Raw genomic sequence first — 14984 nt, forward strand, 5'->3', positions numbered from 1 at the left:
AGCCTAAGTCCTGCTCTAGACAGTATATCTCCTGCTCTGCATCTGAGATGTCTGTGTCTATCTTTTTTATTTCCAGCTATCAGTGATAGAGCTTGACCTCGGAGTACGGTTTTGAAGGCCTCCCACAGTGTTTGGGGAGAGTCCACTGACCCCTCATTTTCTAGAAAGTAGTCGTCCATGGATTTGATCAGGTCTTAACAGATTTTTGGATCTCGTAAGTACCACGGGTTGATGGGGATAACTCTTACCACCTGTGTGATCGAGGACTATGTGTACCCATAGCGGGGAGTGGTCGGAAATGCCCCTAGCTAGGTGCCTGATCTCGTGGATGTTCGTGACTTGCGATGCGGGGACTATAATGTAGTCCAGGCGGGAGAGACTATTATGCACCCCGGAATGGAATGTATGCTGAATTTTGCCTGTGTTATAGGTTCTCCACCCATCTACATGCCCCATGGCTTCCAGGACGCCGGATAACGAGTGTGAAGACTGAGACAGTACACAAGGGGGTTGACGGTCTAGTGTGCCTGAAAGTACGGCTTTGAAGTCCCCCCCAAGCACCAGCAATCCATCTGGCAGTGGTGTGGCTCACTGGTTAGAGGCGGCAGACCCGGAAGCAGGGGTCGGCCCGGGACCAGGGTTCGATTCCCGACGCGGCAGGGTCTTGGGCCAAGGTCAGCAAACTCGATAATTCTCGCCTCCGTGCCTACTCTAACCATGGATCCCACTCAGCAACTCGGGCAATAGCTTGCTTAATCTCCACTTGCGGCCCCATCAGCGCAGGGGATGCATGTCTTCACCTTGGAGATGCCCAGTAGGGACCATCTCACAGGGAAAGCCAGGATGGGTTCCCCAGCGGTATACAGCGCCGGGATGCCCCGTTGCTGGGGCAGCTGTGCGCTTTACAAGTATACAACATTTACATTTACAGTGCCAATAAGATAGTGCTTAAATCCTTTAAACGTGGCGGACTGAAAGCCTGGCAGTGCATATATGGACATAAGCGTTATGGTTTGTCCCTCCCAAGTGCCGGTGACCCCGATGTACCTACCCTGATCATAGAGTCCATGTGGAGGCAAGTGACAGGGGAAATGTCCTTTTCATCATAATGCCCACCCCCGAGAGTGAGTTGTGAAACCCGCATGTGCGACCATCGAGTAGCCCCATCTATGCATTGCCTTACATGTGTTGCCAACCAAATGTGCTTCCTTGAGCAGGACAACGTCTGGTGCAAGTTTCTTAATATGTTGCAGGACACTTCCACTGAGCACACATTGATAACAAGATAGGGTGCAGTTTCCTTTACGATAAAACCGGACTGTACTGTCGATACGAACCCAATAACCATTTACGAATATCAACGACCCCTCCCAACAACCCCCCTCCCTGCTTCCCTGCACTCTGGGCTCAAAACTGCCCATCATTTACCAAATGCAGAGTGCCTGTCGCCCAAAGTTACTAAAAGAAGAAACTGGGGGAGAACTAGGTATCCGGCCAACCCCCTCCCTGTTACTCTAGGTCGTAAGTTCCCTGGGCCCGGACGGGCCAAAGTTACAGTACGGAATATTGTCCGAAATCCGCAGGTGCACACCCCTCTTAACAGCTTTCTACCTGGACCTGTTTCCAGCAGGTGGCGGCCAAACCAGAGGGGAGCGGGCAGTCGGGAACCCCTTTGGGTCTTACTGTAGAAAGTAGGCGGTCAGCTTCAACGGCCACTGGAACTCTTCTCCGTCGTCTCCCTCCATCCGTCAAGCCAGTCAGATGAGGCATCTGGGAGATCAAAGAATCTGGTCTTTCCCCCGGCCTCTACCCAGAGACAGGCTGGAAAGAGCATGGCGTATTTCAGGCCCTTGTCCCGGAGTCTCTTTTTAACTTCCAGGAATGAGTGCCGTTTTCTTTGAACAGCTTGCGTAAAGTCTGGAAAGAACGTAATTTCCGAGTTGTCCATCTTGATTGGAGGGGCAACCCTGGCGACTTGCAGGATAGTGTCTCTATCCCTGTAGTTCAATACCCTGGCCAATATCGGGTGAGGGGGGGCTCCAGGTCTCGGGCGGCCCCCCGGCACCCTGTGAGCTCTTTCCATCACAAACAAGTCGGATAGGCCCTTTGATTGCAGGTGTGTAGCGATTAGATTTTCCACAAAAAGGTCTGTGGCAGGCCCCTCCGATTTTTCTGGTACGCAGAGAATGCGTACATTGTTGCGTCTCGTGTGCCCTTCGTAGTCATCCAGCTTACTTTCAGTGAGTCTACGAAACGCTTGTAGTTCTTCGATTTCAGCTTGCAGTTGCGAGGCATTTTCCACCAGACTCGTCGTGGTAATTTCCAATTGCTTGACCTTTTCTCTATTTTTGGTGAGGTCAGCTCTGATTAGCATCATCTCTGAGGAAAGGGTGTCCATCCGTTGCTCCATGGAGGTGCGCACCCCATTTATGGCCTCCATTACGTCTTTTAATGTCAGGTCAGAAGTGTCACTTTCTGCACCCCCTTGCTGTTTGTCTTTCGTCGACTTATGATCGGGTAAGTCTGCTTTCGGGCAGGTGTACCGGTCCAGTCTACTCTGCTGGGATGACTTGGTGCCATTTGCACCAGACATGGCAAGGTCAGTGAGGTCGCCCAGTCAGAGCTCCGCAACTGGGGGCGACACCACTAGTTCCAGACAGGTTCTTCTTGGAGCACCACCGTTGGGAGGGAGGGGGGGGGGGGGGGGGGGGGGGAGGGGTGTATTCCACTGGCTTTCAGGTGACCCCCGCGTCAATTGGAGTCCACCAGATTCGGCCAGGCCCCTCGGGGCGATTCGGGAAGGTTGACTGTTAGCCAACGGCAAGGCACGAGGGTATCTCACAGACTCAGGCTCAGCGATGCTTCACACTCCCAGCCCAGTCACAGAAAGGGTCACACCACATCAAGGCTCCAGCAGGCCACTACGATGTATTGGACACTGGATACAAACTGTCAATTTATGAGGCGAAGGGCGGGGTACTGGCGTCGTAATAGTCGCCCCAGGGTGCAACCAGGATCCCCCCAATCAGGCCGCAGGTGGGTATGCCTCACCTCAGTGTTGTTCAATTTTCTGCACCTTTCCCTGGCCCCCACACCGCATCTGCAGCTCGCAGCCCCCCTGAGGACCCAGTTCACACGCAGCCCTCGCTCGCAAGGATTTTCACCGTAAGTGTGCTTCGCCGCCTCTCTGGACTGTGCCGCTCTCCGTTCCTCGGAGCTTGGTTTCCACGGGACAGTCATAAGCTGGGGACTGTGGGGTCTCGAAGCGTTTTTGGGCCGCACAGAAGCGCCGAGTTTAGTTCCGGTTTGCGAGGGTCTCTCAGGGGGGGAAGAGTCACTCCCGACCCGGCCGCCACGCCAGGCCCCGGCCTCCGCGTCGGAATAGGCCTCAGCAGTGAATGCCCGTATCTTCGGCCCTGGGTGTCCGTCGTCCACGATACCGGGATCGGTGCGTTCAGCGGCACCTCCGGTTTGCGATCTTGGCCTCAAGGGAATGGATTGGTGTAGCGGATTGAAGTTACAGGGAGGGAGTCACAGAGACACCTCAGCTAACGGCCATCTTGCTCCGCCGCGTTGCCACGCCCTGCTGCAGGGGTGATTGTTTATGTGCAGGAAGGTGTTCCTTCCCGCACATAAACAATCTTTACAAGCGATTTGCTGTTTATATCTGTGCTGCATAATGCAGCACACACAGAAAAAGCAAAATATATGACCCATTTCTCCTCGAATAGCCTGTTTAAGACCAGGTATTCCCTGGCAATATTTTTGGCGCTGCCCCCTACCTTGTAAATATGGGGCAGCGTCAAAAAGCAACAGGTGTTAAAGCAGACCGCCCACTGCAACGCCCATTGCACACCCCTTTCAAGCTGGAGTGCTGCTTGAATAGGGGCATTATTTACAAGGCGTACTTAAGCCATGTTAAGTGGCTTAAAGCTGCCTTGAAAATAAGGTGAAGGACTTACCACTACCAGATTATCTGAAAAAGTGACGTTCTGGTGGTGTTAACTTCTTTTAAAAATGCCCCCATGTGTTCACTGACGGTTTGGCGTCTTAACACTGGTGGAAGGGCCGTGAGGAAGAATTGAGGTATTTAAATGGGGTTATCCAAGGATGTCCTTGAGTCAATAGATGAGATAAAGCTTTAACAATAGATATGTGTTGACTTCGTAGATATTTAAATTTTCCTCTAATTCACACAAATGTGTGCCATATTTTGGGCCACAGGAGAAAAAAGAAGAACGACTAATTAATGTTGAACAAATACAGAATTTAGGTTAGATAACTGAGGGATATATCACTAAGAAGGAGTGGAGTTCAGACTGGAGAACATAGGAATAATACAAAAGCAGTGCACAGGCTGTGAAAGAGTCAGTACCCGCCCTTTAATTAAACAAGGGAATCAATTTATACACTTGAAATTGGTGCTTGGTCAATTGATTTGACGAAAGTGTTAGGAGGGGACACATAAGTGGACATTACGTGATCGTACATAATACAAAAAAGGTTGTGTTCCTTAGCCACTTACCTTAATCTATGCTTTGCAGCCGGGTCCAGTTTCCTAAGCTCGCTGTACTTATATTCTTCCAATTTACCAATCCCATCAGTCGTCCTGTCCACTGTATCATCGTGCATTAGTATAGGTACTCCATCAGCACTAAATTCAAGGTCAAGCTCTACACCTGTTGCACCATTCTTGGCTGCCTATGGGGAGGAGTAACAATGTAAACATAAGTTTAATCAACAGAATCTCTGGAGGCAAGGTAAGTCCAGAAAGAGGGCCCCAAATGTTCCAATTTAACAGTTACGCTTGGGACCTCATTTGACCAAGTGCCACATAAACGGACCGTATAACAGCCATAACAATTGAAAACTGAATGCTTTCTCCTCCACTAGCCCTCTCAGCCTCACATTAGTATACAAGTGCTTTAGTAAGGAAGAATCTCACTGTGCATACTTTATAACTGCAGACAGTTTCAAATGTGATTCATTCTTAGTTGTATATTTTCTTAAATAATATATTTAACAAGGAGGAAAAAAAATACAATTATCCTAGTTTTTAGGATACAGACACAAGTGCTCTATGTAACATTGGTACAGATGTAAACACAAATTAAATTATAAGTCTTATCTAAACAAACTCACTGAAAGTATATTTTTAACTTCAAATGTTTAATCATAAGGAAATGGCAAATAATTGTGCTATTCCCTTTAACCCCATATATACCCTACCCGATTCATGCATACTGCCCAAGATTATACAGACTCAACAAACTGCATGCCCCTGATCTATGCATACCGATGCAAGAGGTTTTGCATCCATCAGTTAAATGCAGATTTAAACATTTCTAGAAGTACTCTTGGAGCCTGAGAATGGGCTTTGGGTTCAATCGGATGGGGACTTGGAAAGACCCAACAATTCATGCTTTTACAGTTCTACTGATTTATTTTTTTAGGTTTTGGAATGGAGTACACCACCACTGTGATACAGTACGTAATGCAGATTGCCTGGGTGTTTCAAGGCAGGTGTGTGGAATTTAATAAAATATCTACTTGTCAATGGTGCAGGTTGCTTCATAAATCTACTTGTCCTGTAACAAAATCCACTTGTCCCTTTTGTGCCATGTAATGCGGCAACAAATTACGGCAGCAATCTCATTATATAAGAGTTCTGATATAGCCTCTCTAATTATGCCAGGGCTCATACCATAGAAGGGTTGAATAGTAGCAATTCCCTTATGTTGCTACGTTTCTGCAGGTCTACATACTGGGGCTGAAGGTAGTGGTAAGCAATAGTTCAAGGGTTGGAATGCCCTTTTGAGTCTGTGCAAACCTACCAACTTGTGTGTTTCAAGGGTTTGCACCAACTCTTTTCCCTACTGAAAAAGGTTGGAAATTTACTCCTGACAGGGGCAGACGCAAAACTTAAAACATTCAGATTTTTACACAAGCAAATCTACACATGCATATTCCTTGGCCTACTTCTGTAAATTCTTGTGAATTCACGGAAACTGTATATATGCACTTAATGCAAGGATATATACCATGGATGTACTTTTGAGACTTTCTTTAATAATTGGGCCTCTAATTAGGTCTGGCGTTAACCATGACCTTTTGTGCTTAATAAAATTCGGTCTCTCTCTCGGTCTATCAGCTAGCTTCACTGTAAGTGACAGTATTCTGCTCTTTTACATGGAGCATATTGGCACACAAAGTATTTGGTTCAGTGCCTGGACCTGCTGTGGCAATGTGTGCTTTTTGAGACCAAAAACAATTTTTGCTTTTGCCAATGCTTGTTAGAATGGTGAGGGCCCAGCACCTCCCACACCGATAAAGTTTTACAAAAACCATGCCTAAACAAGTCACGCATTGACAAAACCAAAAGGCTGACCACCAATTTCAGACCTACTGGCTTTGCCAATGCTTGTTCATTTTTGTTTCCCATAATCGTATTTAAACTGGTTACACTGCTTTTCCATTATGAATATTTTTGGGAAATACAAGCATACATCAACATGTTACTAAATAATGCTGCAAAGATATGGTGCCTAAAATCTTACAGTAGTTTAGCAAAATGTTTTTTTCCCACTTGCATTTTTTTGTGAACATTTTATTTTGAGAGCAAAGAATCATCACTCTTGCTTTCAAGCTTCGGCAAATATTTGCATATAATCAGAGAGCATTCTGGGAGCATTCTACATAGCCTCATATTACTAAACTTTGAAAACGTGTGTACACATTTAAACTGGAACCACCGTCAGTAGTGCAGGCAGAGCTTACATTTACTTTTAGTGCTCACCCTAATAATAAAGGCTTTGCATTAATGAACCATAAATACAAGCTTGAAACAGCATTTAACACATGGACACAAATATTACCTTAACTGCAGACATTGCCCTTTCCTGATCCATAATGTGGTACTATAAACTGGCAGCCAAAGGGTTTGTTCTGTAGGGGGTTGGACCTAGTTGTCCCAAGGACAAAATACAAATGAAAACTTGTTGCCCTTGACCCCAAACAATATGTCCTGGACGTCGGGCTATAGGAATTCCACATCCCTGCAAGGTCCCGACTGTTCTGTTTTTTCTATAGGTGTACTGGTGGTCCGACTGGAGTTCCTCAGAGGAAGAAGCCGGGACACAGGTAAGTGCACTAGCAGGGGTCGAGTCAAGGGTAGACACGCGTAGACCCCATCTACCCACTATTTTCTATTCTGCTGCAAAGCTGGCTTTCAGCGGTGTGCCACATTTCTTTCCTACTTCTCCTGGAATTCACAAAAATATGCTGAACTCGTCCTAGTGAAATTTTCTGATATCTTCTTTTGTTCCAAGCATCAAAGTGCAAGCAGCGAAGGGGTTTATCAGATTCCAGCTTCACCTATAACAAATGCCGGAGTTTAAGGGACCATCAGGACTCTTTTCCTTGGAGTATCCTGGCTGGGAGCTATCGAGAGCCTCACGCCTAGAAGCAATGGAGGGGCGTCAAAGGCTAACATCTTATCACTTCACAGATACTTAAGATCGAAATGCTTTTGCTTTGTTAAGTCCCAGTATATTAGAGATATGCACACACTGTAAGAATGTCAGATGTGCTGGTCAACCCAGTAGTTACACAAATAACAAGTTAAATAGCACTATTTTGTTTTATTTCTTTTATAGTGTTTTAGCACTACTCAACCCAATGCAGGGTGTCGGAGCACTTTACATCACACATACAGATTATACATTGGCAATGTGTACATCAATATAAAGGATGTATTACATAAGACAGTGAGTGTTACCAGGTGTAGGATCCACATGTCTTTCATACCTCACTGTTCAACAAAAGGATCTCCATCTTAAAAGCATTAACTCACTTACCGATTTACCTAAAATGAAAATCTGTCATCTTTGTGTTATTTAATGTGCTTTGCAGGAGACATCTTAACCCTCTGTGCTACTTTCATTCAAAACTAGAAATAAGCCAAACACAGATTTCTCCAGCAAATACGTTATCCTCCACATTAGCATTATTATCCCCTGAGATTTAGCTCGCACACAAAGATCCCTGCAGCAGGTGTCCTAACTCCATAAGATATTTTAAAATATAGACATTGCAACTAATTAAGCAGAACAGATTTACTACCACATTTCTCCTTGTCGCCAAATTCTGCGAAAAAGTAAAAAAAATAAATGCATAAGTTGAGGCCCAGTTTTTACGTCAGGGTTGTGTAAATATTTTGGCACACACGCAATTCAAGATCTATGTGGTTCAATATTGTAATGCACTCAAAAGTACTCATGGAAGACCTGCTAAACATGTGAGGTCTCAAGATCTGATGCCACTTCCTGTGATGCCACATGCTTTGTAACACGCCATGATGTCACTTTCTGTGATGCCACGCTCAGTGATGTCACACCCATTCTGCCTATCTTGGTGAGTCCAGCCACTTCTTTTTTTAGTACTTGAGCCCTTTGCCCTAGGAATATTCTTTGAATAACTTCCTATTTCTGACTACGTTCCCCAGCAGTATTTCCATTCTGATGTCTTCCTTTCTTCTCCCCGGTTTCATTTCTTTCACCAAATCCATCTTTCCTCATGTGACTTACTGGTCTGTTGACCTTGCCCTATTTCTCACGGCCAGCAATAGTTTTAATGGTTACTTTTGTGAGCTTGTTATAGCCTGATTAGTCGGTGATCTTACTATAGTTATTCTTCTCGACCAGGTCATAGATGCAACAGAAAACCCCATACCGCCTTAGGTGAGAGAAAATTTAGTTGAAAAACAAACGCTCAAGTGCTAGAATTCTTCTTGAATGCAGTAATTTTTATTCGCTTTTACTTGTCATTGTTTCCTTTATTTTGCACCCTTCAAAGATTAAAGTAAACAAAACTAGAAGTGGGAAAAGAAATCACGGTTCCCTACTACTAATTTTATGTTAGGACTGGAGGCGAGGATTATACTTCACTCTATCTACTTTATTGAACAGCAGCTATTTTAAAACTTAAACTTCAACAATTACAATTCTCATGAAACCTTGGGAATAGAAACAAATAGAGTTCATCAGAGTAACAGACTCTCGATCCCAGCCAATCAGGTGTTGGCAATCCAGGTCATAGTACATCATCACTGGCCATTCCTCCTCTTTCTTCGCTGGTTTCAGCCAAAGATAAACGGTGTCTTTTTCTCTCATGCCTGTTATTACTAAACTGTTATTTTCTTATGTAACTTCCACGAACTGTTTTCTTTTTCCCTGTTAGTGGTCACCTGCTACTTTGTGGTGCAGTTTGGTTAAGTAATTAATTGTTTTCTTGTCCTATTCGTTCTTTTTTGCCACCAGCGTTCTCGCAATATTGTCACCAATGCTCAATTAATTGCTGTCACCCGCTGCAGGGCGGTAATTGCTTTGGCCGCTGTAGCATTTTTTTCACCCCTTCGTGGCCACTGTCAACTGGTGCGGCTTCGCTGTGAGATCCTCCCACCATCAAAGGGCGTCTGCTTGGCGCGGTTCGACTGCTGCGCGCTCTTCACACTGCGCATTCTGCGCACACCTCAGGATTTGGAGCAGTGCAACATGGTTGGAGCCTTGTCCATCTGGAGAGTGACGCCCAGTCAAAAGAAAACTGGTCTGTACTGCTCATCAGCAGCAATTACTGATACGCCCTTTTCAGGGTCTGTACCGCCTTAGGATCAGAAGCCCCCGTGAGATGGAGCCTGTATCATTGAGCAGGTTTTAGCCTGCGGGGACAGTCTCCCAGACGTGGTAACCCATTATATTGTGCACCAAGGGTGAGAGGTCCCCGGGCTTCTGCCCTATTATCCTGAGGCTTGCCCATCTGAAGCGTGGCTGACACCCAACTCTTAATAATTAGCACTCTCTCTTCAGTGCCTTCTGCCCCAATACATTACAGTGCCCGTATATGCCTTCTACCCAAATATATTACAGTGCCTGTATACTTACAAGGTAGGGCTTGGTGGGCATCCCCAAGAATGAACTCCTTTAATGACACTCAGGGGGAGAAGAACCCCCTGAGCGGACTCCCTTTTGACAATGATTTTTTTGATGCTGTTGATGCATCAATCTACAGGGCTGTTTCAGAGGCCATGGCCCCATTGGAGGAAAGCCTTTCTCGCCAAATAGCGCAAGCCTGCGAAATGATAGTAGGGACTGCCCCGGGTCCCATGACTGCAAGTCCACCTCCCCAGCCAGTAGATTTGAACCCGCTGCCAGCATATCGTCCCCGTGAGATAGGAGTAGACCTAGATGTATTCTTTAGGCCCAAACAGGCATTCTTGGCCAGTACTGCCCCCCCCTCCCTCAGTGGCCCCCGCTGCTCCGACTGACGACAACACCCCTAAAAGATTACATGATGTATGTTAACATTCATTTATAGTGTGAGCATGCATTCACAGAGTTTAAGGATTTATTTCTGTAACTGAGTGCAACAAGGAGAGGCACTTGTCATACGACAGAGGAGACTAAGATGGTAAAAATAATCAAACACATAGCACATGAATAGATTACATCATGAGGCAATTTAATAACAGTTCCCAAACCTACCCAATACATTTCATATACGTGGTCAAACAATTTAACACATACAGTACATCTCAGACACATATACTAGATAGTTGCAGTAGGACATTGTGCAAAACAATAATTGAGACATTTGGAGGAAGACTGTTTTAAATATAGAAAAAGTGCAACATGGGTAATACCCATCACAAGCAGGCAAAATTATTGTTTAATTCCAGAGAATCCATCAGAGTACCTGATAAATATCTCCCCCTAGGTGACGGGGATTCATAACGCTTGTAAAAAGATGAAGACAATGGATATCAGATCTATTTTACAAAAGGTGAGGCAAAGACTCTGAACAATTGAAGTGAGAATAGGCATGCTCTTGCTAAACATGGATCAAATTATCAAGTGCCTTGATAAGTATGCCACAAGTCAGGATCAAGCTAAATACTGAATTTCAGATATGTGGACGATTCAACAGGAAGGAAAAGATTCTCAAGGTAGAAAAAAGCCAGAGCCAGTACACATTTAATATTAAGACCTCAAAGGTAGATCCAGATGGAATAACTTGAGGATTGTAGGCATACAGAAAGCATATCCACTGGTAAAATTGAAACATTTATAGAGCTGCTACTGTCGGAACAATTTGGGAAAAATAACTTCTTGTCTGTAATCACAGCGGAGATGGCACACAGATCTCTTGCTGCCAGGCAGGTTTCTGGAGTCCATCGGAGGCCAGTAATTGCTTGTCTGTTGAATTATCTTGATGTGGCCTTCAAACTTGCCCTTGAAAAATCTGGCCTGAACTACTCAAGAGCTTCAGTATCTTTGTTCAAGGATTTTACAATTGCAGTGCAAAATTCACATGGATCACTAGCCACAGTTAATAAAAAACTTTCATCCATTAAATGGCTGTATTCAAGTTGGAGGACAAACCGCAGATCATTATAGAACCAGAATTAGCTGGAAAATCATTAGAGTAACACTTAGAGAAGAAGGGCATTGCGAAAATGACATAAGAGAGAGAGAGAAATGAAGGAAACATGAACAATGATTGAAGAAAAGACTTGTATCCTTTGATATTATTAGATGTCCGGTGAGGGCATAGAATGGTCCAGATATGCCTCAAGGGTTTTTCTCTTATTACAGAGGCTGGGTGGTATACTTGTATAACAAGATAAAGAAATGTATATACAGCAACATATCCTTGACACACAATGAAATTGCAGCCACCACTGTATATGATCAGTAAAAGGAGGGATCTGCTTGCTCAACTCCTGAGCATAAACTGTTTTCACAGAGTAGTGGTATTAAAGAAGATCTTCAGTAATCAACTGTTAGTTGGGGTTAGCAATATGGGTGGGGGTTAATGGGGCAAACAGATCAACTGATGTGACTTCGCATAGGCCTGCACTGTAGATGGTGATAAACACTAACTGCAGTACAATACGTTCTGAGGAAGTTCAACACGGAAAGTATATAGTATAATGAAATCAGCCCATAGCAAGCCAACTTTTCCATTGTTGACAATTAATGAAAAAGGTTTGGTGACCACCACAGAGTTAGGAAAGTCACTGCATACTTACAGAGGGATGAAATAGAAATAACATTGATATAAGAAACTTGTACAATACTTCAAAAGGAAAACAATTAGACTGCAAGGCTAGGGGGCCTAGGTATATATGCACTGTAAGGTATGAATGCTAGAAGTATTTTAATTTTGAACAAAATAGGCTCGATTGGGGGGCGTGGCTTGCAGCCGACGAAGATGGCCGCAACCTAGTGCGGCTCCGGTGCCAAACGCCCGATCCCGCACCCATCCTGAAGTAAATCCTGGCCGAAACCGGCAGAAAATGAGCAGCGGCAACCCCTGAGCACCTGGGACACCGGATGGGAGAGGCAGGCGCCCGAATGCGATCGTCTGGGCGGAGGGCCGCCTAAGAACGGGTGCCTGGCCTGTGTGCGAGAGCGGCGCCGGGGCCTTGAGTGGCGACCTGCCGGCCCTGGTGAGCCTGAGGGGGCGTGGCCGAGAACTCACAGCATCGGAACCCTAGCGCCGGACACAGGACCCCGGGGGCTGCTGCAGATGCGAGGTACAGTGCTTTGAAGCCGGGCCTGCCTTATCGCCCGATAGACCCAGCGCTTCCCTTCGTGGAGGCCCCGGCATCGCTCGGCGCCGCCTCTGAAGCGGAGGAGGGGCAATGGCGGCGTGATCCAGGGACTGGAGGCGGGGGCAGGCGGCAGCGACGAAGTGCGCTGAAAGCGCTGAGAGCCGCCACCGGTGTCAGGAGACGCTGCCCCATCGGTGGAGACCTCGGGGGTGGGGGGGACCGGGGCTTCCCCTGGAGCCTCGTGTGGCCCTGTGGTGGGCAGTGAATGCAAAACGGAAGACTGGCGCTGGGGGCCTCCGCATAGCGTGGTGGGCAGTACGGATCCCAGCATCGGACCTGAACATGGCTGGAGACCTGCAGAAGGTCGTGACTGTTGGGCGGTAGCGGCGGGGCCCCGGTGCAACGGAAAGGCCACACGTGGGTATTTCCGGGGCCGGCGGCGGCGCCCGCCGGATCGCCGCTGCTTTCCTCCTCCAACTCTCCTGTGGACACAGATACAGGCCGAAGGGAGCGGAGCTCACCTGCGCCGGCCACTATGGGGGGCAGGGGCCACCGTGGGGGAGCACAGGCCAAGCTCGAGAAGTACGCGTTTCAGAAGGATCGGGCTGGCTCCCCCCCCCCCGACAAACCTAAGGAGATCACTCTGGCGGATGTCATGGCCACGCTGACCCAGATGCAGGTCTCAATAGGCACGATATCCACAGACGTAACGCTGCTGAGAGCCGATGTCGCTAAAATTAACACGAGATTGTCGGAGGTCGAATCAACCACGGCGACCCTTACCAGCGAAGCAGCTGAGAGTAAGAAACGGATACAGACGCTGGAACTGGTCCAAAAGCAGCTACTGGTCAAGCTTGATGACCAGGAAGGCAGGTCCAGAAGGAATAATGTGCGCGTCGTGGGTGTGCCGGAGAGCGAACGGGGGCCGGCATTGGACCTCTTCGTTGAAAAACTTATCACGGAACAGTTGCAGCCACGTGGGCTGTCGAACTTTTTCTCAGTGGAAAGAGCGCATCGGGTGCCCGGAGGGCGGCCGAGACCCGGGGCCCCCCCGCGCCCGATCCTGGCCCGCATTTTCAACTTCCGGGACAGACGCTATCCTGCAGGCGGCGCGTACCGCCCCCCCGTTGAAGGTGGACAACTGCACGGTTACCCTCTATCCAGATTACACCACAACAGTGATGAGGCAACGCCGCGACTTCCTTGCGGTCAAGACGGAGTTGCGCGCCCGTGAACTCAAGTATGCGATGCTCTATCCGGCAAAACTACGGGTGGAAGCCGAGGGGCGCACATGGTTCTTCACCACGCCGACGGAGGCCAAGGAGTGGTTGGAGGGATGGCGCCCGGCGAGAGATGCGGGCCGAGCGGGACGTACCCGTCGAAACCATTCTGTATCCCCCGAGAATCTGGAGGAAACTGGTTCGGGAGGGGGGGATCGCACGCCGCGTGACTGAGGCAGAGATGGAGCGAACGGACTTCGGAGCGGTGTGGAGTGCCAAGTGGACCCCGGCGATCACAGGAGGCTCGGACACTGCAGGGGCGCTGTGTTTTTGAACTTTGCTGGTTTCTCGCATAGACATACACATGGTGCAGGGAGCGGGCGAAGGACAGAGAGCAGCTCCTCCCCCATACGCAAGTAGCAAGTTATGGGATCTAAGCACTCTGCTAAGTTGGGGTGGCGGGTAGTTTTAAATCCGCTGGGCAGGGAGGCAGGGAGGGGGGTGGGGGGACAGGGTCATCATGGAAAAGTTGGTTTGTGTTATGTTCTAGGTTCAGCAACTACTCATTGGCGGATTCTGCAAGCTAGGCCTGTCATAGACTGAGGGAGGGGTGCACAGGTGCGATCACTTTCCAACTACCCACCATGACTGGGGAAACACATAAAGCTAACCGGGAGGCCACCGCTAGCTCCACTGAGGGAGACGCGCAACAATCCAGCCCCTTGTTCAGCGTTTTGTCCTGGAACGTGAATGGATTGGGAGATAACATTAAACGGGGGCTGGTCTTACAATATCTCAAGCGCAGGGGGCCGGCGGTGGCACTCTTGCAGGAAACACATCTGGTAGGCACGACTACGAGAGCACTGGACAGATGGGGATTTAAAATGGCGGTACACTCGGAATTCACGTCTGGGTCCCGCGGGGTGGGCATACTAGTTAACAAACGCTTCCCCCTGATCATTGTTGACTCCCGTAGAGAGGACCAGGGTCGCTTTGCGGCACTGACCTGCCAATGGGAAGGGAAACTGTATAACTTAGTGACTGTATACGTCCCCCCAACACTCCACCAGGATACTTTCCGGGCACTGGGTGAGTTCCTGCTGTCGTTACCACAAGGGGAGCTAATCATGGGTGGGGACTTTAATGCGACTATG

The 14984-nt window shown here is 47.8% G+C and overlaps 1 protein-coding gene across 2 annotated transcripts in view; it reads right to left on the reverse strand.

Annotated features, from left to right (window-relative positions):
• GDE1 (glycerophosphodiester phosphodiesterase 1) overlaps window positions 1–14984 on the reverse strand; it is a 223964-nt gene that overhangs the window by 162448 nt on the left and 46532 nt on the right. For both annotated transcript variants that reach the window (XM_085629054.1, XM_085629055.1), the window contains exon 2: window positions 4526–4701. In XM_085629054.1, the coding sequence (XP_085485180.1) occupies window positions 4526–4701 (176 nt within the window). The remainder of the gene's footprint in view (window positions 1–4525; window positions 4702–14984) is intronic.

Source organism: Triturus cristatus, chromosome 10 (assembly GCF_964204655.1).
Source record: "Triturus cristatus chromosome 10, aTriCri1.1, whole genome shotgun sequence".
In the NCBI taxonomy this organism is placed as follows: domain Eukaryota; kingdom Metazoa; phylum Chordata; class Amphibia; order Caudata; family Salamandridae; genus Triturus; species Triturus cristatus.